Here is a 24837-nt window from a genome sequence, read left to right on the forward strand (position 1 = left end):
CACCAGTAGTGACTGCCAGGGGACAATCACTGTTCTAGTCCTGCTGGCAAAAAGCTACTGTTGCTTCAGGGGCATGGCAAGAAGCTTCACGAAAAGCTGAATTTGACTCCACTAGGTCAAAAGAGGCAGCCAAGACCTGGCAGTCCTCAGGGCTGTTTAGCAGGAGCAGAGGCCATCTTTCTAACTCAGGGTGGTGGAAACCAAACGAGGAGCAAATAGCTCTTGTCAGTGGTGGAAGAAGTGCAGCATCAGGAGCTTCCCTTTGTGTTGCCGCAGAGCGCAGGCATACAAGTGGTGTTGCTGCCATGTGTTTCTTGTTCTCTGTGTTCAAAGTTTTAGTGCTGACAAACTTTAAGGTTTTTGTCACTTGAGAAATTTCTCTGAGGTTAGTTCTGTATCTTTCTCATTCAGGAAGCTCTGCATATATGGATATAGACATTTGGCTTATGTCTCTAGTTTAAATTTTTCACTTCATTCATTCCATCCTGTCCCTCCTAACCCACCCCTCTGTTCTTTCATGAGTGTAATGAATTAATGATTTTATGTAAATCTGGTGTTTGATGGACTTAGGAGGTGTGCCTTGGGACTTGTTTAAGCTATCACATAGGAAATGCATCATCTGCTTCATGTTTTCTGCAATTGCAGTCAGTTTTATTTTTCCTTTATTCCTCCCTATTTTCTAATTATTTTTTTCCCCTTAAAGCAGTTCTTTCAGCATATTTAGACCATTGCTGGGGCTTAAGGATGTAATTATTTTTTCCCGTCCTATTTCTGTACCCATCCCCCTTATTTTCCACCTTAAATGGGAAGGAAAAAAGCAAGCTTCCCTGCATTACATACCTGATTGCTATTCAGTTCCCAAGGGAGAGGCACTGAGAGCTAAATGCAGGGGCTGGAGGTCTGGTTAGAGTCACTGAATGTCACTAATTAGAGTGAAGTAGCCACTTACATATTTATTCATGTTTCAGAACAGTTGGTGAATCAATTGAGTGAATGAACTGGGGCAGCTTCAACGCTTCTTATATGTGAATATGCTTCAAAGAAACCTTAAACCTATTGAAGCTGGATGCAGTAAAGCTTCATTTCCATTGGACTTTTGGCTGATGCTTTTCCACTTCCTTGGTCTTCTGCTGTTGAAGAGGAATTGATTCCAGACTCCAAAATATTTGCCCCAAAATACTTTTTTGGGGATGAAAATAATGTTACCTTTAAGGCCACCCTTATGGCCTAATGGATTCCTTTGCCGAAAGCTTAAATTAAACTCCTTGCAGGAAATAAAATCAGGACAACAACAACTTGTGCTGCTTCGTTGCTGACAGATAGGACAGCACAGAACAACCTTGCAATACATGGTGGATTTTCTTAAATGGAACAGATTGATTTCCCCATAAACACCTTGAAGTGTTGCCTTTCACCAAAATTCTGTCTGCATTTAGCTCCTGATTGATAATAGCTCATTTACGTTTTCAGAGCAGGATGGTGACAGCCTCCTGGTCTCCTCTCGCTGGGAGATTTGCATTCCATCTGCTCTGGCTGTTGATTAGCAGCATGCCAGCTACATGAGCAGTGTTGCTGGACGCTATGGTCATCTGTTGTGATAAATTTTTTCTGTGAGGACACAACCAGAAAGCTGAAAGCATGGTTAGGGGAGCAAGAATAACAGTTTTGGGGTTTGCTGGTGTTAGAAAGAGAGAACCTCGTGGGCAGCTTGGCTTGAACAGGCATTGCTGGGTCTGGGTTTCCTTGAGCCATGGCAAAAGCTTTCAGATACTTGATGGACAAAGCTCCAAGTTACTCCCTGCTTTCTGCTACTGCTGAGTGCTTGCCTCTCTAGTCTAGTTGTATCATCCATTCTTAAATAAGGAGCAGTCTTTAATTTAACACATTTTGTAAAGAACAAGGTTTCAAGTCAACCATAGCTTTGAAGTGGGCACTACCTTGTTAATTGCTGCTTGTCAAAGTTGCTGTTTGCAGCAGAGGCAGAAAAGGGACTGGCAGGTTCTTTTTCAGCAGAAGGTGTTTAATTTCCTTTACCTTGAAGAGGGAAAGTGCTGTATGGTGATACAAAGATATTGAGAAGTCAGTGGATATAAAGGTAGGATGCAGAAGGAAATGGGTCCTTCATCTGTTTAACTCTCTCCTCTCCCCATTGTCCTTAAAAGTGAGCCCAGCTTTTTAATATAGATACACTAAAATGTTCTAGTTTAATTGTTTGTTGTTTTCTGCTATACTACAGAGTAAAGCTGAGGTTGGTTATCCAAATCCTGAAGTTCAGTGCTGTAACTTGGCTCCTTTAGCTTGTTTATAACCTCTGTTGCAGAATGGCTTGGTGTGTGTCTGCCTTGTATCACTGGAGAGAATGTCAGTTCTCAGGTCAGTCAGGTTTCTTTGGGAAGATATCCATAGAAAATGTATTCAGGTTTATTGAAAATATTGTTATTCTATCCCATTGCACAGCTGATGCCTCAACTGGCACTTTTAATTCAGGCTTTTTGCCACTGTCATGAATTGGGGTAAAGCAGAATTAATTGTGGTGGCTCTGCAAGATGTTCTTTGAAATGTAAATAAGAGGTGACTTAGGAAGTTGGGCCATTTGGTTTTTTTACCCTCAGCACACTTACAATTTGTTTTTTGGATGCAAAAACCTTTCTGTTGGCAGTTACTTCTGCAGTTTGTGTACTCCCTTCCCACCAGGTTTTGTTCTGTAAGCAATAGAAATGACTGAATGGTTCCTTTTGCCTCTTTATTTACTGAGTGCCAGCAGTGCTGTGCAGCGAGCCTGGGGAAATGTGGGGGGGAAATCACATGCCTCTAAATCTTTCTTCTCATTTGAGGTGTAAAAATCCTTTTCAAAAGGATTCCAGTTCCAGTCTGGCCAGAGTGCTCCAGGAGGAGATACCCAGCCCTTGTGGTTTCTGGCTAGGGACTTGTGCTCTGCAGAAAAAAAGAGATTAGCTTGGAAGACAGACAAACAAACAAGCGCAGCCCTAGTCTCTTGTTGCATTTTAATCTTAAACTGAGATTACCCTGTGAACACAGTAGCTCTGTTGAAGAGTTGAAGTGGGCATAGACTTTTAAATCAGTCCCTTTGAAAGACCATCTTCAGTCCCCATGCAGGAAGGACCTTATTCATTCTGTGTACTTAAATCATGGCAAAGCTTCCCATTGCAAAGTGGCATCTGAGGAATGCTGCTTTTGCTTGAACTGAATTTAAACAAGCCCTTTAAGCACGGGATGGAGAGAAAGGAAAGGCAAGAGATGCCGCTCCAAAGCGTGCTTAAAAGAAAACAACTCCAAACTTGTGGAGACCTGCCCTGGAGATTCTGCTTGTCCCGAGTTTACCGCAGTGTCTTCGGGCTTGCTTCAAAACCTATTTTATAATGAGTTGCAGGGTGGGGCTCAGCTGGGTGGCTGTGCTGTGTGTGAGTGAATGAGGAGGAGTATAACCTTGGGTATGCTTTGTAATGTTGGGAGGATCTTACAACATTTATGGTTGTAATAATGTGAGAATTAAAGCCAGCAGAATTATATCCTTGAGTAGACAAGGAGCTACCTTGATGTTCGCTGACTGGTGCTTGAACTAGGCTTGTAGCATTTGAAAAGAAAAATGTTGGTTTATGTTGTGCAAAACATTTAGGGAGACACTGATGTAAGCACTGATGATAATTAAAAAGCTGTTACATTTCCTGACTGTAAAGGAAGACTGTAAAGGTCTCCTGGTAAAGTCTTGCACTGAGCCACTCTCTCAAGCTCCGAGATACCTCTGAAACATGGTTTTTCTTCATGTGATAATTGCTTGCTTATTATCTTCTTGCTAACTGTTTGCTCTTAATAGCTGGTAAAATAAAAAAGGAAAACTGAATTTGAGTCATGCTCACCCCTGGGGGGAAATTAAGCCATCAATAGCATGTTTAAAGTAGACTTGTCTTTGTACTGAGCGTTTGGTGTCCTCCATATGGGGAGCCTGTACTTGGTTCTGCATCGTTTGTTGCGTCTTTCTGTTTGCTCTTAATATTAATTGAAGTCTTTCCCAAGACACAGTTTTGTTAATCTTCCTTTTGTCATTTCCCTCCTCCCTCCACGCCCGATACCCCCAACAAAAATGCTCTCCTGTCTGAAAGGAGGTTTAAAAATGGCATTGTGTTGGTTTTATTTTGTTTTATGTTAGTGATCCGTTTATTCACCTGTTATTCAACACCAGCATTAGCGTTTCTGTTTCTTTGTGTACCTTCTGAATTTTCTATGTACTGTAATTGTTTTAAGGATGAAAATAGTTTCCTGGAGTGATGGGTGTAGGTTTCTTATCAGCTCCAATTATGCAAAATATTTTCAATTAGCTGCAATTCCCTTTTCTGCCTCCCCCAGACAAACACAACCAAGCAGGATCTCTCCTGGGACACAATGTGTTGCGCAGGGGCAGACATTCTCCTTCTTCATCACGTCCTGTTCCCAGAGCAATAGGATCAGAGAGCACCTTCTGCTACTGCCTGTTTCCAAAAGTTATACTGCTTTTAATTGCACCATTTCCCTAAAGATTTTCGTTATCACTGCTGGCAACCTATGAGAGGAGGTACAGGAGGATGGAGATTCTCCATCTTGAGAGTCTCACAGTTCTGTCAGCAGCAGTGGAACCAAGTGATTCTCCTGGATTACAAAGGTTTTTCTCGAGCTTACTCCCTTCCTGTGCAAAATCATAGAAGGTAGTAAAGTGCTTTGTTAGTACTGATAACTACCCAAGTGGGATGGACTAATGGTTAAAAGTGAAATGGTGGTTTCTGTTGTGCTATGTGAGGCAGGCAGCAGTTGCCAGAACTGAGCAAAATGTTTCTGTAAACTCTGAGGTGCTTCTGGCCCCAAGGTTACCACCCTCATGTGCAGCAACAAAGGAGGAGAAAGCAGAGGATTTTCCTGACAGAAAGAGATGTCATATCGAGGCTTTATTAGAAAAGTTTGGGGCTCTGTGGATAGTGTTTGCTTAGGTAACACCTCAAGTTGCACCAAGAGAGGTTTAGGTTGTATATTAGGAAAAATTTCTTCCCTGAAAGAATTGTCAAGCCCTGGAACAGGCTGCCCAGGGACTTGTTGGAGTTCCCATCCCTGGAGGGATTGAAAAGCTGTGTTGGGGGCTGAGGGACATGGTTTAGTGGTGACCTGGCAGTGCTGGGTTAACAGTTGGAGTTAATGATCTTAGACATCTTTTCCAACCAAAACAATTCTATGATTCTGTGCCTTCTGCCTAGCAGAGAAAATGTTCCCCTGTTCAAAACAGGACTGACGCTGGTTTGCCAATATACATAGTGAACAATCAGCAGCAGGGTAAAATAACTCTGGGTTTAAATAGTTTGATTCTTCAACAGAAATATTTTGAGGTCCTCTAAACACTACCTCTCTAGTTGGAGGTTACTTTTGTTGTTGTTCTGCCTTAAACTGATCTTGCTTCTTGTTTTAAGCTTTATCTTGGCCCTCCATTCCTATTTGCAGAGCTGCTTGACAGAGGCCATCAGGGAACTGAGGAGTGTTGAGAGTGACCTCTTCCAGCACGTTGATGTTAGATTGCACAATTGTTCCAGAGCAGCTGAGGCTGCTCGATGCAAGGCCTGGCTCTCAAAGAAGTGCTTGAGTCCAGACTAAGATTCTGTAAAGACTAATGTGATGCCTCTACTTCTGGATTACTTATTAATACAGAAGACTTAAAGTGGGTCCAGTGCAACCTTTCTCTAGGAATGGGCCCTTGGGCTGCTGGGCTTTGCCCTGGGAGCATTCAAACAGGGAGCCTGAACAGGGCATGGCTTTAATTGCTGAAAGATGATGTTTCCTAAAGCTCCTGGAGTATGTATCCTGCTGATGATCACCTGCAAAGCCTGACTACACAGGTCTCAATTGAGGCAAGTATGATGATAAGGCACTGGCTGGCAGTGCTGCTCAGGTGATCTGCTTGTCAGGCTGCATTTGCAGTGATGGCTTTATTGTGGTGAAAATGTTGATAGCTTCTGGGCCTCTTGTTTCACCATGAATTTGTGCTTTTCTCATAGGACTTGCTGATGCACAACCTGATTTTTGCCAGCAATTTAGAAAGGGACAAAAAATAAATAAACACTCTAGAAACAGATACTTGAAGGAGGGAGAAAGAAAGAATCTGGAGGAGAAGCACTGAAAGAACAAGACTTAAATTACATTTCAAGATGTTTCTGCCCTGCATTTATCTTGTTCTTCAGATGAGTGGGTGACAGGTGAAGTCTGTCATGGCATGCATGTTTGAACTGTGTTCAACCTTTTCAGTTCTCTTCTGGGAAGAAAAGATTTTCTTTCTACTTCATATGTCACTGTCATACTGAATGTCTCCTGCACCACGGGGGCTGTGGGCAAAGGAAAATGTCTGCAAGGGAACATGTGGAAACTTGGATGTGTTACATTCCCAATCATGTGCACAGAATGGAATCAGAATGATTTGGGTTGGAAGGGATCTTTAAAAGGTCATCTAGTCCAACCTCCCTGCAGTCAGCCCAGGGACACCTGCAACTAGAGCAGGTTCCTCAGAGTCCCATCCAACCTGATTTGAGATGTTTCTAGGGATGGGGCATCCACCTCCTCTCTGGGCAGCCTAGGACAGTGTTTCAGCACCCTCAGTGTAAAAAATTTCTTCCTTGTATCTAGTCTAAATCTCCCCTCTTTTACTTTAAAATTATTAGTTCTTGTCTTTTTAGCAGGGCTTGTTGCAAGTGGATTGGCCCCATCTTTCTTAAAGGACCCCTTTAAGTACTGAAAGGCCACAAAGAAGTCCTGGAGCTGCCTTTTCTCCAGGCTGAACAGCCCTAGGTCTCTCAGCCTTTCTTCATAGATGTTCCAGCCCTCTGATCATTTTTGTGGCCTCCTCTGAACCCACTCCAACAGGTCCATGTCTTCCCTGTTCTGAGGACTGCAGAGATATTAACCCAGCACTGTAGGTGAGGTCTCAGCAGAGCATCTTTGGTACGGATAAGACCAGTGAGTGCAGGTGTCTTGGGAAGGGTCACTGGACCCAACAAAAGACATCCTCATAAGGACACACTTGGGGGGTACAGTGGGTAGCCATCCTGTCCAAGAATACTTTGATCAAGTCATTGCTTGTTTCAAAGGTCCTAATGCAGTTGTATAGTAAAATGTTGCTGCAGTCGTGTCACACTGCATCACAGTGAATTCTTGTTACTGTTTTCCATCTTATTTCTTCTTTTAAGCATTGTACCATTTTATGTTAAAATAAATAATTTTTTTCTATTTGAAATCATCAAAAGTGCACTAAAATACCTCCAAAATGTTTTAACACCAGTTGTGCTGGAGCATACTGAACTAGTCCATCTGCATCTGAGGCAGGGAAGGCTTTTCCCCAGGGATCCATCATGCCAGAGTTTGAGTAGAAGGGAAGGCTAGAGGTACACATGCTGCTGGAGTGTTGGTAGGAGCTTAGGTGCTGTTGAGAAAAAGACCACAATTTGAACATACTCGATCTGTTTGGCTAATAATTGAGACATTTCTTGTGTTCATATCAAGGCTTACAGGCATGTGATTTCAACTCCAGTGAGTTGTTTTGGCTTTCCTAACATCTCCTTGTCAGATGGGCTATGGAGTAATGCTTGTAGTCATCTCTTATCAGAAGATAGACATGAGTTAAAGGTGGGTGATTTGATGTTCCAGTTAAGTCACTTGAGCAGGTAAGTGCTGCCAGAGGGGTAATTTCTTCTTATTGCCTCCTCCCTACCTGCAAGGAGCTGTTTCAGAGGAAAAAACCACAAGAAATTAGTTTATAGATCAATTAGGCTTTTAATGCCTTTTTTTTTGTTGTTGTTCTAATGCTGAGTAGTTTTTTAAATACTGAATTAACTTGAACTGGTTCACTGCAGGCTTGGATGAGCAACAGTACCAGAGCAAGAGAAAGGGCATTGAGTGCATGTCTGAGAGAGGACATAAAGAGCAGATAGAACTGTAGCTGAAATTCCCTGTCACTCCATCTTCATGCATTTTGTGGGAAGGAAAAGCTTTGCCTAATAACACAAGACTTCCAAAGTGGACTGTATCACTGTTCATTAACTGGCTGTTAATTGCTCAGTTTTGACTTAATTCTTATCTTGTATTCTTGGTTATGCCAGATGTTCTGAAGTTTTTTGGTGTAGTTTTAATGAGAAGGGAATTGTTATTGCTTAATAAAATTCTGGAAAGAAAACTATTAAATCTGGAGGCTCAATAAAAGGAACATAAATAGTCACTTTGTTACAAAGCTTCATCTTCTGAGAGAAACCTTTTTTGCTTGATTAAAATATTCACAGGATTGAATTTACATCTTTCTTGATAAATATGAACACACATTAAACACAGGAACTGGGGCTGAGAAAGAGTATTTGTGGGGTTTAGTGTGAAGGATCTTTGCTGTATTCATCACTGGAGTATGTGAGTTTCCTCTAATGGCTCCTTACTGCTGTGTTTCCAGTCTCCATGGTAATTTCTTCTGTCACTAGTTTGGGGGCTGGCCCAAATGACTGGGGCCTTCTTTGCCCTCACCCCTTTTCTAGAACCTACATATGTGTTTGCTTAAATATCAGTTGGATGAAAAGGCAGGAGCTCTAGGACTTGCACTGATCATCAGCAGAGGATTTGCTGAATTCATTGAGTTTCACCAGGCTGAAGGGAGACTTGAGGTAGGTGAACATAAGAACCATAGAATTGTTTTGTTTGGAAAAGACTTCTAAGATCATTGAGTCCAACTGTCAACCTAAGACTGCCATGGTCATTAAACCATGTCCCAAAGTGCCATGTCCACGCAATTTTTTGAACACCTTCATGGATGGTGACTCTACCACATCTCTGGGCAACCTATTCCAAACTTCAATTTGAACTTTGAGCACCTGATTTTAAATTCATGTTTCTTGGTTCTGCATGCTTCTGTGTACTTTTGTAACTTTGGATTGCATTGGTCTGCTTGGGTGAAAGACCAAGTTAGGTGGCTTAGAGAAGTGTCCTCATTTCCATCCATGTCAGTCAGCAAGAGGAAGGTTTTTCAGGTTGTTTTGTACCTGTGTAAAACACATCTGTGCTGCTTTACCAGAGTTCTGTCTATTGGATCTTACAAGCATGAACTGACACTGCTGAATTTTTAGTTTGGTGGCCCTGTCATTGAGGAGGGGGGGAAAGCACATCGTCTCAGATGCACCATTGCTCAGATTAAAGGCTGATGAAGGTCTGTCTTTGCAGAAAGAATGGATGGCAGTGCTGAGCTCTTATCTTGTGTAGCATCCGTCAGAAGTGTATGGGCGAGTTCAGACCTCTTGTCCATAAGAGGCTGGAGTATCTCTGCAGTACTTAACCTCAGATGTGTAAACTGTGATATGATGCTTTGTGAAGCCATAATTGCTGCCATCTTGTCTTGTTTAAATGAAAGCCAGAATTCAAGGCAGCAGATCAGCATCTTGAGGAACGTGCAGGTGTGTTGTGTAACCAGGGATTGTCCCCATGTGATCCTGGTAGTTCCACAAAGCTGCAGTATCTCTGTTTGCATCACTGAATACCTGTCTAAACTCAGCATACATGACCATTATGTCTGAACAGGTTCTTGTATACACTGAATAACTCAACCTTGGTTTTCTCCGTGCTTTGTCTTGGAGTCTGGTAATGGTCAATATGTTTCTTGTGGAGTCTTATCTCTTCCTGACCATCTTTTCTTGACCCTTGAGCATGTTGCAGTATTTATGGTCTGGCTTATTGAGAAACTTCTGTAAAAACACCTTAGAGATTCTTTACTTTCCTTCTTGAGAAGAATAAGAATGTGAAGGTTGTTCTTAACCAGGGAAGGCAGGTATTGAGAGCCCTGTCACTGTCTGGATGTCTCCTGGCGTCCAGGTCTGCCATACAGCATTAACAGTATTTTTAGGGTAGGTTTTGAAATATTTGGCATTTGTGCTGAATTTTTTTTTTCCTGTCACAAGTTTCTGTCTAGTTGTCCTTCATATTTGAGGTACCACAGAGCCTAGGTTTTGTGATTCTCCTGAGAATACTGTTTTTCCTCATGGTACAGAAGTCAAGCACCTCAGAGTGTTGAAGCATCATGGCCATGTATAAGGACAGAAAGAAGGTATAAACCCAAAGCTGAGACCATACTGGCAGTTGGCAGGTTCAGACAGCAATGGTCACTTATAAGAGCAGAACTGAGGACAGCTGGGATGTTAGCCTACAGAGCCTTGGGGGCATCTCTGCTCCAAAGCTGTGCTGTCCTAGTTGGGGGTTTTTGCATCCCTCATGCTTCCCCCCCAGGCCCAGCTACCTGGAAAGTAGCTAATTAGATTCTTTTCAAGGTGCACAGGGTTAAACTAGCTATGCTTTTAAATATCTGCTGAAGGGTTAGAATCTTTTACCTCTGAAATAGGAGAACTTGAAGAAGGTCAGCTCTGACAGATGGCTTTGTGGAGCTGTTGTCACAGAAATGTGCACATAGCTGTGCTTGTACTGGGAGAAGCCAGCAACAGCACCACTACTCTCTTCCCTGTAATAGCTGACAAAGATTAATGCCTTTTGGTTTGCAAAATGAATTCCTATGTGTGCTGGATACTTGTTTGAAGAAATGGACCCCTAAAACCCTGTAGGCTACAATCCTGACACCTTGAGCTGCAAAGCTTGTAGCCAGCCAGCTGGGCAACAGCTGTCTTCTCACATCTGACTACTGCATTGCCTGTTTGTTCTGCACCTGAAGTTCATACCAGGATGCTGCTGTTGCTTTAGAATCTATGTTTATAGAGTAAAAAATATAAATAATTTATAGTAGGCACTTGGTTGAATATCTAGCTTGCTGTGGAGGTTTCTTTTTCTTTCCAGCTGAATTAAACCATTTACAAGAATCTGGCTTGGTTTCCTTGTAAGAATTCAGTGGTACAGACTGAATATAAGGACACAGAATTTTTAACAACCAGAAAATCATGATTTTGAAATAGATTAATTGGTTAAACCAACAATATAGTTGGGAGAGCTTGTGCTGGTGACCTGTAGCAGTTCTTGCTTCCTCCTTTCCCTACCCACACATAAAGACTTCATCAGCAGGCAGTACCAACCTCAACTTCATTTGCTACATGAGTGGGCATTTTGTATTACTAAGTTTAGGAAAATAACAACCAAATCTGATTTGGGCTAAAGCATTCATTAAGTGGAGAGCTGACCAGCTCATCTGTGATGGTTTAGAGATTTAAGTATAGCCTGATACAAGTTTTTGAGTGATTTTTATTTAGTCTTAACTAGTGCATGAAGGATTTTTCTTACTGATTTTTGTAGTATTTTAACTCAGGGTCAGCTTTTAGGTTGGTGGAATACATTCCAAGAGAGTTGCACACCATTACAAGTGTTTGTACAATCTGCAGCTCAGAAGTTAAGGTGGAATAACATGAATGCAAACATTCCTTATTTGCAAGTAGTTGGCTTCCTGCCTCCTCCAGCAAGAACATTTCATAGGAAGGCTTTTCTTTATCTGTACTTTAAGCACTTAAAATACTGAATTGTATTTGCCACAGGACTGGACATGAAAGTGCATGGTGAGCAGGTGATTTGTGGGAAGATTTCAGTGGGTGATCCAGTTTGCAGCTGACCCAGGTGTAGCTTTCTGTTGTGAGAAAGGGACTTGCCTTGTGGAAGAACATTTCCTTTGGAAAAATACCCCCATAAACGTGAGGATGACTCATTAGAGGTGTAAAGGTAATCTTTGGCCTTGCATTTATGAACTAGGCAGTTTGATTTTTAGCTGTAAAATGTTTTCATTGTACTGTGTAAAAGGTTGGGAAACTGCACAATGTTAAGTGCTGCAGAACTGTCAAGGGTGTTGTAAAATTGGGATGGCTGAGTAGATGGACAAAGCCAATGGGGTTTGGAAGCAGATAGAAGTTTTCATTGTAGTGACCCACTTTTTTAGAATTCTGGGAGTGTTAATAAAAGTGGCTTTTCTTTCTTCTTCTTTTCCCTAATGTGCCACTTTGCCTAGAAGTATAAGCAATTACTGTTTTCATAGACCTGGGAACAAGAGAATTGTCTTTTAAATCATGATGATTTTCCAGAGCAGTTTCATTGTAGACCTGTTTGAGACCTGGTATATGTGGTCTTTGGTTAGCAAGTCTGGTAGTTTATAGCTGGACTTGATGATCTTAAAGGTGGTCTTTTCAACCTAAATGATTCTATGGTTCTAAGAGGCCCAAGGCAGGGTTTGGAATATGTTAAAAGTTTAGAATTGTCCTGATTTTGGAAACCACAACAATTGTCATCAGAATGGTGCAGATGTTAAACTTGTGATCATAGAATAACAGAATGGTTTGGGTTGGAAGGTACCTTAAAGATCATCTAGTTCCAACCCCCCTGCCATGAGCAGGGACACCTTCCACTAGGCTAGGTTGCTCAAGGCCTTGTCCAGCCTGGGCTTGAACACCTTTAGGGAGAGGGAATCAACAACTTCCCTGGGCAACCTGTTCCAGTGTCTCACCACCCTTACTGTAAAGAGTTTCTTCTTAATATCCAGTCGAGGTCTACCCTTGTCAAGCTTAAATCCATTCCCTCCCATCCTATCACAGCAAGCCCTTGTAGAAAGTGATCACCTATTCAGTATGATTTTGTGTTTAATCCCAGTGTTGAGTTTGTCTTTCCTTTTACTGTATAAGATGGCAAAGTCCTCCTAATAAAGTTGTGTTCTTTCTACCTGAAGTGCTGAAATAACCTTACTCAGATAAAACTGGATTGTGGCAAACAAGTGAATCAGAGAACTGCACCTGTGCTGATTTCATCACAAAGCTAATGAATCTTTTTAAACTTAAATGTACCTTAAAATTCATTGTGATAAATGATGACTTTTAGAGGGCTCTGTTCTAACAGAAAAGTTTTTCTGCGTGTTTTCTTGCAAAGTTATGTACTACAGCTGCAGAAAAAGAGAAATTAACAGTTTGGAGATGCACTGAGAAATCAGTGCTTGGGACAGCACAGGAATGTAACTTGCATATTAATTTTTCAACTTCAGGCTCTGTTTGAGAGTCTGAACTCCCTGCAAACTGGGAATTGTGGCTAACCAGGGGAGCAGATCCAGATTGCTGCTACTTTACAACTGGGCTTTGCAAGTAAAAGCAAGACCCTTTCAGGTTTACTGTGGTTTGTATTCACAGCAGGGAACTACATAGGAAGATGAGGTTAGGAAGCTGCAATATTGATCAGGCTATCTTCTTGGCAGCCTTGTCCATGGCAATTTTGTGGAGCGTAGGGTAAATGGAGTGTTAGTGCTATAGAAAAAGAACAAAAGGAAGGTTACTGCTGGCCCTTCTTGGCAGCAATAGCTACATGCCCTTTTAAAAGAGCTTATGTTGTCATGGAGCTTCTGAATCCAAGGCCAGTTTCTGGCACCATGATTTTCTCATGGCAAAAAAAAACCCACACGTTGTCCTGTCCTAGCCTTGGGGGGGAAATAAATAAATAAAGGCAGTAGCCTTGGCAGCACTCATCTATTATTGGAGCTAAATGGCTGAAGAGCAGTGAGAATGGAACCAAAGGGAAACCTTTTTTTTTTACTGAGAATCCTGGTTTTTAAAGCTGGCATCCACCACAGTCTGCAAAATACCTTTTAGAAGAGAGTGTTTGACATTTGGAGAAGGATTTTGAATAGGATTTTGAATAGTTTGTATAGAATTCGCCTTCCTCTGAGTCGGCAATGTTTTGAGGGTGAAATAGAGACCTGAATTCCTAATCCCAAGGTTTTTGGAAAGTCTTCCAAAGGTTAGTGGCTGCTGTGTGTATTAAAGCCCATTTCACTGTTCTAAGCTTCAGATACAGTCAAACTGCTTAACATACTTATTTATCACTTCCTGAAGTGGTAAATAATGTGCAAAACAAGAGATTTATTAATTTATTTAGCACTGATTATGTTAGTTTAACAACAGGCAGTATGTTGCTTTGCTGAGCTTTTTGATATCTTTAAAAAGTGGTATTTTAATTGTATAGAAATATTCATGCTTGACTTTATGGACAAAAAGCATACTTTGCTTTCTGAGCAGATTTATTTATTCTTGGATGCTTCCAGTGGCTGAAGTTTAAAATCTTGCTTGATTTTACTTCTGGTTTATGAATTTGCTGAAGCCTAGAAGTAAATGATGACAGAAAGGTTCGGTGTTTCCAAGGCAGGAAAGCAGTGAGCCTTTGTGCTTTTATTTCCAATTTATTTCATTTTTCAAGGCAGGAGAAGATGATTACCCTGTATCAGATCCTGTCTATTGATAAGTTTTTCTGCTAGAGATATGTAAGCTCTTTGGGCTGAAGAGGTTGGACTAGATGACTTTTAAAGACCTTTTCCAACCCATAACGTTTTATGATTCTATGAATTTACCCTTCAGGCCCTTCCTTAAGAGTCAGCTCTGTTTTGATACAGCCTCATTACTGTTATTTGAATAGTTTCAGGCAGCTAGGGAATAAAATCACTGCATATTAAGGATGACACAGTAATTTGTGTTGCTTCACCTGCCTGTTTGTATTTTGTCTGCCTGTGCCTAGCGGCTGTTGGGTCAAGGATTAGAGCTCTCACAGGCAAGTTCAGATTGGCCTTACTGGTAGGGCCTCAGGGTTACGGTGTCGCAACTGCTGTGACTCTGCTGTTAGAAGTTCCCAGCCCCAAAGCAAGAGTTATTTTCTGTCCTCCTGGTGTTTTCTGCTACCTGCAAAGAGTACCGCTGAGCCGAGCAGGAGCAGCTGGGACACGCGTGTGTTGGGCTCTGCAAAGTCCACATTGGGCCAGTGGTCTCAAGTAGGGGTGTAATGACACCTCAGGGCTGCCACAGCTTTTCTTTGGCAAAGAGGAGTTGGAACCCTGTCATTTCAGGGTTTGTTTGCACAAGGGAGGGAGCCCTTGTCCTTGGGAGTAGCCACAGATCTGCAAGTATAATCATTGGATAATAAAGGGAGCCAAGACCTGGAGTTTAAAACAGCCTTGGGAGTCCTTGTGAATTCTTTACCACAAGCCCTTGGATGGCAGTTGTAAACACAAATCATCTGTGCAGGGAAAAAGAAAGAAGGAAAAATAAGGAAAAACTTTCCTTTGAGGGTGCCAGAGCACTGGACCTTGTTGCCCAGAGGGGTTGTGGAGTCTCCTTCTCTGGAGATAGTCAAAACCTGGATGTTGCAATTCTGGGCAACCTGCTTTAGTAGTGGGGGTTGAGTAGATGATCTCCAGAGGTCCCTTCCAGCCCCTATGTGCAGGACTATGTTTTTTTTTTTCTTTTGTTTTACTCTTGCTCCCCCATAAGCCCCAATCTTTCTTAAAGAGGTTTGTTCTCACCGAAGTTTGTATTGGAGAACTTGCCCAAGAGTGGAAGGCAGAGCAACTTCTGGATGGGTAAATGTAAGAGATTAACCTTGCCATAGAGTGATGACAGCTTGTTGAGGGTGGTTGTGCTGAATCTTAATCTGCTTTTATTTTGTTTGGAAGATATTTCCCTTATGTGGTTCGCCTCATTGTTGCAGCAGAAGTGATGTGGGAGAGGGGAGAGGGACCACTCTACAGTGGCTTGTGTGGCTTTGTACTGGGCTGGCATGGCAGCAGAGTGGTAGCTTCAGGATTCTGGTGGCAGCAGGGTGGGCAGATGGGGATGAGGCGTGGTCTTCCCTTTGCACTGATGTGCAGCTTTAGGGTGGGTAACTTTGTGATGGTATGTGAGATGCCTCTAGAACAAGTTCCTGTGGAAATAAAAAGCAATCTTGATCCAGGATGGCCCTACAGGTGTAGTCACACAAGCTGGGTTAGGAAATGGAAACAAAGCATGTGAGATCTACAATAGCACAATGACGATGGGATCTTTGGGCAAGGTGCAGTTACTGCTTAAATGAGCCTTTACTTCTCTGTCTTGGCACAATTCCTTTTACTGCCAAATATGTGTTCCTTCAGAGCCCTTTGGACTTGATTGTTCTTTCTCTGCACGGCAAAGAAGGTGAATTTACTCTGAAGAAATCTTTCCATAGCAGATACTTACAGAATTGTTCCTGCATTCTTCTTTTACAGCTGTTTTTTTCTGTTTTGTTTTACAGACACAGATGAGGACACAGTGAAAAGGTGTTTCGCCACGTTTGAAGAGAAATTCTTCCAAACCTGTGAGAAAGAACTTGCCAAAATCAACATTTTCTATTCAGGTGAGGTGCTTATTTGTGTATATTTGTGGAAAATAACACCACCACAAAAACAGTCTGACTCTCCCAAATTTTCAGACTAACCACAGTGGTCATGCATCAGCTAATTACAGGGTAGGTTCATATGGGAAACTGCTCAGGTTTAATCACAGATGTGGAGCTAAACCATGGTATTTGAATGGAGGGAGAAAGAAGTGCAGGTGACTTCGTTGCTTTGCAATAGCATCCTGCTGAGCCTTATGAGGATGCTGTTAAAGATGAGTGGTAGCTTACATGTAGGTCACAGTTTCTCAGCTTATCCACAGTGATGGTCTCCTGTGCATGTTTTGGACATGCTAAGCACCCTAGCTGGTGTTTCTTGAGCTTGTGCAGGAATAGATATACTGGACTTGCTTGTATATGGTAACTTAACCATCTTGATATGTCCAGCAAGTTTTTAAACATTTAAGTCTTACTTGAATTCTTGCAGCTTTCTGAATCAGATTGGCCATTAGCAATTTCTCATTGGCTGTGCATAGAATAGTTTAGTAAATTGGGTAAAGATGCAGTGGTAATAAGCAGGGGTTCCTGAGGGTTAGACTAGATGATCTCCAGAGATCCCTTCCTACCACTACCATTCTGGGATTCTGTGGTATGTCAAGGTGTTATTGGTTGTTGTTTTCCCTGACAAAGTTTGCTTTCCTGTCCTGTGTTTTGCAATTAAACTTTATGGTGTGGTGGCGTGGTGTAATTGGAAATTCATTCTGTAATATTGCTATAAAAGGCTTAGTGTTCTCCAGTTCCACCCACCGTTACACTTCATCTGGTTTGCAGCCTCTTCTGGTGAAGTTTAAAATGGGCTTTCAACTGGAAAACTGTTTAAAAATGGTGAGATAAATGAATCACAGTTCTTGGAGGTGTTTGAAAGATGCAGAGATGTGTTGCTGAGGGACATGGTTTAGTATAGAGTTAGATAATGATTGGACAGAAAGGCAGAGAGAGTTGGGACTCTTCAGCCTGGAGAAGAGAAGGCTCTGGGGAGACCTTATAGCAGTCATCCAGTACCTGAGTGGGACCTACAGGAAAGCTGGGGAGGGACTTTTTACAGGCTTGTAGCACTAGAACATGGGGCAGTGGTTTTAGAGTGGAGGAGGGTAGATTTTGATTGGACTTTAGGAAGACGGACTTTAACTGTGGGGGTTGGTGAAACACTGGAACAAGTTGTCCAGAAAGGTGATGGAGGTCCCATCCCTGGAGACATTCAAGGTCAGGCTTGATAGGGCTTTGAGCAACTCGAACTTATTGGGGATGTCACGAGACCCCATTTGGAGTACTGCATCAAGTTCTGGTGTTCCCAGCATGAGAGGGACATTGAAGTGTTGAAGTAGGTGCAGAGGAGGATGATGAAGATGATCAGAGGTCTGGAGCACCTCCCCTATGGGGACAGGCTAGGAGAATTGGGACTGTTCAGCCTAGAGAAGAGAAGGCTCTGGGGAGACCTTATAGCAGCCTTCCAGTACCTGAAGAGGGCCTACAAGAAAGCTGGAAGGGACCTTTTACAAGGACTTGTATTGATAGGACAAGAAGAAATGACTTGAAGCTTGAGGGCAGATTTAGACTGCATATTAGGAAGAAATTCTTTCCAGTGAAGGTGGTGAGACACTGGAACAGGTTGCCCAGGGAGGTTGTGGATGTCCCTTTGCTCCCTGGAGATGTTCAAGGCCAGGCTGGCTGAGGCCTTGAGCAGCCTAGTCTAGCGGAAGGTGTCCCTGCCCATGCCAAAGGTTGGAACTAGATGATCTTTCCAACCTAAGCCATTCTATGATTCTGTGTCCCCGCTAACTACAGAGGGGTTGGACTAGATGACCTCTAGAGGTTCCTTCCAAACCAGTGCATTCTATGATTCTATGGTTTGCTCCTAAAGGTCTTTTCCAACTGAACTGATTCTATGATTGACTTCTCCTATACTTTACCATGTTGATTTATTAACTTGGTGCTATTTGCTGCACAATGTGGTAGCCTTTTCTATCTCTGTTTTTAATGGGGCAACAAAGAAAAGGTTGAATTGTGCAAAATGTTTTAATAACCATCAGATGATCATAGAATCATTAAGGTTGGAAAGACCTCCAAGGTCATCAAGTCTAACTTTCTACCCAACACCTCTATGACCACTAGAGCATGTGCTGAAGAGCCACATCTACTTGTTTTTTTAACATCTCCAGGAATGGTGACTCCACCATCTCCTTGGGCAGCCTGTTCCAATGCCTCACCACTCTATTGCTAGCAGAATCTGGGTTGTGAGCATGGGAATAGCTGAAAGCATAGTAGATGCAGTAGAATAGAATCATAGAATCTTAGAATCAGTCAGGGTTGGAAGGGACCACAAGGATCATGTAGTTCCAACCCCCCTGCCATGGGCAGGGACACCTCACACTAGATCAGGCTGGCCAGAGCCTCATCCAGCCTGGCCTTAAACACCTCCAGGGATGGGGCCCCAACCACTTCCCTGGACAACCCATTCCAGGCTCTCACCACTCTCATGGTGAAGAACTTCTTCCTCACGTCCAGTCTGAATCTCCCCACTTCCAGCTTTATTCCATTTCCCCTAGTCCTGTCACTACCTGATATCCTAAAAAGTCCCTCCCCAGCTTTCTTGTAGGCCCCCTTCAGATATTGAAAGGCCACAATAAGGCACAGTAACTGCCCTGTAGCTTGCCTGTGTTCAGCTTCTGTCTAGGGAAGCCAATCTGTTTTAGGATGGCAGTGCCTGATACTCTGGCTCCCTGGAGTTTCAGGTGTTTCCCTGTAGCCACAGTGGGTGCCAGGACAAGGGGCAACTTGTAGATAGAAACAATATGTTTTGCTAGACCAGCTGGGGTTTACATTTTATAGGCATTTTTCTCCGTGCAGTTCATGTACATAACTGTTTTGTTTCCCTGTGAGATCTTCTGTTTCCATCCCAGCTCTGAGGTAAGTGCTTTTATGCTCAGAAACTTGTCATACTTTTCTACTTCTATCAGATCCTGTGTACTACAAGCTCAGCTCTGTGGAGGAAGTCCTGTCAATTTAGATGCACAATACAGATTATAATTTTCCCTAATGAGGCTCTGCACCCACACACGCACACACCTTTTCCAGCGCTGTTGAAAATGGCAGTAATAATACAGGGTAAGGTTTTATCAACTTGCTGTCATCTCAGAAAGTTGTAGGAGAGAATACATGCAGTTGGAAAATCTCTTGTGCTAAGATTAAAATAAGTCTTTTCTTTGCAGAAGAGTGACAGGACTTCAATAGTATGGAAACCCTTTATTAAAGTTATGAACATGAAGTTGCATCAAGAAATGCTTCAGCAGAGGTTCCTCTTCTTGATCATGTCATAAATTCCTCCTGTCAGACCCTATTGTAACTCCAGGCATGCGTTGGCTTGAATTAGGACCTGGTACATCCTATTTATTATAGGATTATTATGTGGCTTATTACACCCTTGTCTTTATGACAATAAATATTGTCCATTTTCAGGAAGGCAAACCTTTTCTGTTACCTCCACTTCCTTTCTTCACTGTCTTCCTCTGCTCTGAGGAATCCTCAGTGAGTATTGCCAGGGGTTGCCAGAGCATGGACAGCTCTGTCTTCTTGGGATAGTCTTCTCCTGGACCCCAGCTCCTCCCTGGATCACTCAGGATTGGAGTACCTGCTGCAAACTGCCTCTGCATTTCACTATGTGCTTGGGCTGTCGGCTCTTATCAAACGTAGCCTTAATTCCCCAGACCATCATCCCAGCTTGGTAGGAAGGAAAACTGCCATTAAGTACATCTGATTTGATAAATAGTTTGTGAGTATTTGGACTACACTCAAGAAATCTATACTCAATTGGAAGAAAAAAGAATAGCAGTGAATTTTTTGATAGTTCCAGTTGCCAAATGCCTGTTCCAGCACTGAGTGACAAATTTTTTTATAAGTCACTTCTTGACGTGTTAAATTAGTGGTAGTGGCAAATGACTTTTCAGTTATTTTAGGAGTACTTTGCAAACTGAGAAATTAATTTCTACTCTGCTTTGCTATTTCCTGTGGGAATTCCCTGGGAGGTTTTTAAGAACACATTTATGATTTTTCTTACTTTGCTTCTGCAATGAATCTTGATGATAAAATTATATGTTCATAAAATGAAACAGTTGGTGGACCAGATAACTGGAGTTGGTGCAAGACAGAGGGCAAGAGGGAGAAGATGACAGGACTACTGTTTCTCCAGAGTGACAAGTCATTATAGGACTGGGTCAGTTGCCTTTAAAGCCTCATCCTCAAAGGAACGTTTTCCTCCCCTATGGACGGAGAGGGCTCTGTAAAAGACAGCACACAACTCTATCAGTGCATAATTAAGCAGAATGTTTCCATTTGGAGATGATGCTTTTATTATGGATATTGCTTTGCAAACAGGAAAATTGCTGCAGCAGTTTTAGTCTTTTCCTTAAATACTATGTTGTTAGGCTGATAGATCTTAAGAATTTTCTGGACATAAGGACAATGGAACCGTGCCTTCAGTTGGAAGACGTCAATTTAAACTCTTCCATATTTAATAATTGGATCCAAAAGAAATCTCAGTGTATCACAGATGGTTTGATAGGATGTTTTGAATGTAGAGAGTGAACTTGTGAGTTTATTTACATGAAGTCTTTTGATTCTAACAACTATCTCTTACTTCTTGCTGAGACAGTTCCCAAAGTGGGGAGAGATTGTTTTTGCAGTCTGACCTTGTGTGTGCTAAATATTATGTGGTTGTAGGCAGACAGCACTCTCTGAGGGTTACATTGCTTCGGTTCAGTGGAGTCCTTGCAGCTGTAGAAGTTGTCAAAGAGGAGTTGTCCTTTCCTGTCTTAATGAAGTTTATAATCAAGAAAGTTTTAGAGAGTTCAAGCTCTTCCATACTTGATCTTACTGTATTGAACCCTATTTTCTGTTCAGAAAGGCATTCTCCTTCTGGAAAATATGTTATGCAGAGCACTGTAAAATTATTTACAGAGGACTTTTGCTCTTAAAATTAACCAGACTTGAATAAGGCTGAGGAAAAGGTTCAAATTGGTCCCATAAGAGTCAATCTAACTTCTGTGGGGAAGCAACTGAGAATTACCAGTAAGTTGTTATGTAAGGTATTAATGAAGAGAATTAAATTGACAGTCAGGAGATTGTCAGACAGAGCTTCATGTTGTGGAAGGAGTTTGGGGCTCTGTGGTTCCTGGTGCAGTGGTCTGTGTCCTGTGGGCTCCAGCTCCCAGCTCTCCCACTGAGAATCTGCTTGGCATCTTCCCAGTCAATGCCAGTACCAATGGTCTGCAGTGGTGCTCATCAACAGAGATGTCAAAACTATGAGGGGGGTGGAAGCCTGGAAGGGAAGTAGTTGTGCAGAACAAAAAGGAAGATAATGGTGTCAGTTATGTTGGGTTTAGCATAAAAAATCGCTATTTAGCCAACATTGTTTTGAAAGTACATAAAGCTGCATGTTTAAAGGAACAGCTTTTTGATACTTGAGATGTGAGGAAGAGACACTGACTTGTTCTGAAAAGACATCAAAATTACATCTAAACTTAGGTTGACTGTTCCTTTAATCACTAAATAATGAGGCAACGCTTCTAACCTGCATGAGCCTAAACTGAGGATAAGAGGGATAAATTATTACAGCAGATGATGTACAGCAGCTAGTGGTGTTGTAACTCCTGATCAAAGCAGAAGCTGTGTTTGTCTGTCACCAGGAGCTTGGCAGAGGGCTTGCATTGCTCTCTGAGCTCCAAAATTCAACATCACATTTGAAGCGTGGCTTGTTTTGTTTTCCCTTTGATTTCCTTACTGTCATATAAAATGGTAGTAAACACGTAGTCAGTAGTGGGTGCATAGATAGGAAAAGTACTTTGCTTGCTGTCAAGTTTCATAATATCTAATCACAGGTTTTTTTCCTAATGCTTTTTATACACTTGTTTGATTGGAGGAAGGCAAGCAGCCTTTCTTTGCAGCCGGAGTAGATGTGTGGTCACTGCTTTGGTATTTGGATAAGACCCTATCTGCCTGGCTGCCTCCAGCCATGGCCCTGCCAGCATGGAGGGGGCTGACTCTGTGCCCCTGAGCTGCTTTATAGCCCCTGGTACAGGCAGCAGCCACACAGGCTGGGGCCTCTTCCATCCATAACAAGTGTTTGTACAGTCTTGGAATAGGCATCCTCTAGAAATCAGATCTGGGGTGGAAGTTGAGAGGTCTGAGTTCTTCTCTGATGCTGCTTTAGTCTGTGCTGAAGGGAGAGCCTCTTGAATTTGGCTATATTAAGATCTATCTGACATGACAATCTTTTATTTTGGAAAATGTGTATGTTTTGCATAGGAGTGCATCAAAACCTTTAAAAAGAAGGGACTTCATATGCAGAGCTGTTGAATTTAATGTTTCATGGGAGAAAGCCACGCGAGAGGCTTTTAAATACAGTGCTTTTTACCTACAAGCACATTGAGAGGCTGAAGGAACTGGAGTTTTTTAATCTGGAGAAAAGAAGGCTGAGGGGAGACCTTCTCAGTCTCTACAACTCCCTGAAAGGAGTTTGTGGTGAGGTGTGGGGGGTCAGTCTCTTCTCCCTAGTAACAAGTGATAGGGTGACAGGAAGTGGCCACAAGTTGCCCCAGGAGAGGTTTAGAAGAAAATTCTGGACTGCAAGGGTTTTCAAACACTGGAACAGGTTCCCCAGGAAGGTGGTTAAATCCCTATCCCTGGAGGTGTTTTAAAAGATTGAGAGATGTGGTCCTGAGGGGCATGGATTAGCACCAGACTTGGTAGAGTTGGGTAATGGTTGGACTCGATTTTAAAGGTCTTTTCCAACCAAAGCGATTCTGTGAAAGGGGAGAGTGCTTTTTAGGGGCTCAGGAGACAGTTTGCTCTCCTCTCACCTGCTTTTTTCCTTTCCTTCCTTCCTAACAGAAAAGCTTGCAGAAGCTCAGCGCAGGTTTACTACTCTTCGGACTGAGTTGCAGTCAACTTTGGACGCACAGAAAGAAGCCAGCGGAGCCTCCACGCTGCAGCGGCGCCGAAAGCCGGTCTTCCACCTGTCCCATGAGGAGCGTGTCCAGCACAGGAATATCAGAGATCTGAAATTGGCCTTCAGCGAGCTCTACCTCAGCCTCATCTTACTGCAGAACTATCAGGTACACGCTAAAAGAGGTGGTGTTACCAAGCCCTGTGTGGAAATGGCTTCTGTGCTTTGTGTATCTTTGAGTTGCCCCCTTCAAGACAGGTTTTGGTTTTGTTGGGTTGCTTGTTTGGGTTTTTTGGGTTAATTGATTTTATTTTTTTTTTTTTTTAAATTCATGTCCCTAAACATTTTTAAAGAAAAGGTGGATGCCCAGCAGCTAGCAGCCTGTGTCTTGTTGCTTTTTGTAGAGCTAGAAATGCTAAGCTGACCTGCAGAAGTACCTTCTTCTTTCCTTTTCTGGGCTGGCTGACCCCAGCATCCTTGGCCCAGGTGTGGCCAGAACACGAAGTCACATCAAGACCTCCTTCTGTAGTGTGTTGTTCTGGGCAGGTCTGGAGCGGGCAAGTTGGGGGAAGAAGCTCTTTTATGTAATATTTGCAATGAAGCTTGCAGTGTTATCATGCTGTTTTCTCTTGGCGTTACCATGGTAGTGCCTGTGACCTTGCTCTATCAGAAGTTCTTGTTAAAGCATTCATTAAAAAAAAAGGGAATAAAAAGTTTTTAGTTCTGTAGGATACAGGCTTGTTTGCCTTGAAGTATGAAAACCCCAAATCTTTACTTGTGCTTGGATTTGTGCCACGAAAGGGCATGATAAATACTGCAGATGCTAAATTTCTTTTAAAAAAAAATCTTGAAACAAGAATCTGAAGCTGAAGATCTGTTTTGTTGGTCTAGCTCTTTTGGCATTGAATGCTCTGAAACACTTTAAAATGTGTTATTGTGAGGGTTTTTAGCTTGGTAAATAAGAATGTTTGAACTAAAAATTCAGTACATCTGTAGTTAGATCTTTACCAGCATTGTGCTGAAGAATTCTACTGGAAAAAAATTTGCTCTAAGAATTAACTGAATACCATTCTGCAATATGGGCAAATCTTAATTATTACAAAATTCTGTGTGCTTGTTAGCGATGTTATGTCTTTGAGCACGCCTGGAAGCTATTCATCAGTAAAGTCCTTTAACTTTTAGAGATAGTTTCTAGTTTAAAACCCTGGGAAAGGTGGAGCTCTGGCATGGAGTGAAGCAGTGTTACCTGCTGTGATTTCTCCACTTCTGTTTTCAGAAGAAGAAAAGAGAGCTCTTACTCTTGGTTACAAAAAAAAATCACTTTTGGAGTGATTTCAAGAAGAATTTAAATAGGAAATGGCATAGGTCATTCCTTTGGAAAATCTTTTCCTATTTTTTCTTGAAGAAAGGCATCTTGCACACAAATGTTCTTGGGTTTTGTTGCCAGAAGTTCAGGTCTCACCACCCTCACTGTAAAGAATTTCTTCCCGATATTCAGTCTAAATCTACCCTGCTTGACTGTTCTGTTTCACAGTTCCATCACTGTTCCTTTTTGGCAGCACCACTGTAACCAACAGTGGTTTTTATTATGCACTTCAGAGCTGCAGAAGTTGTGCAGCCAGAGGGTGAAACACCTCTGGAGAGGTTCTAGATTGTCTGGTGTAACCATGCCCTGACCAGCCAAGGCACACCAGAGTTAGGCTGTG

At 42.3% G+C, this 24837-nt stretch overlaps 1 protein-coding gene across 2 annotated transcripts in view; it reads left to right on the forward strand.

The window, feature by feature from the left end:
- The window catches only part of XPR1 (xenotropic and polytropic retrovirus receptor 1), a 121758-nt gene that overhangs the window by 62917 nt on the left and 34004 nt on the right, over positions 1-24837 (forward strand). For both annotated transcript variants that reach the window (XM_054384486.1, XM_054384488.1), the window contains exons 3-4: positions 16051-16152; positions 23077-23300. In XM_054384486.1, the coding sequence (XP_054240461.1) occupies positions 16051-16152; positions 23077-23300 (326 nt within the window). The remainder of the gene's footprint in view (positions 1-16050; positions 16153-23076; positions 23301-24837) is intronic.

This window comes from Indicator indicator, chromosome 10 (genome assembly GCF_027791375.1).
Source record: "Indicator indicator isolate 239-I01 chromosome 10, UM_Iind_1.1, whole genome shotgun sequence".
NCBI lineage: Eukaryota > Metazoa > Chordata > Aves > Piciformes > Indicatoridae > Indicator > Indicator indicator.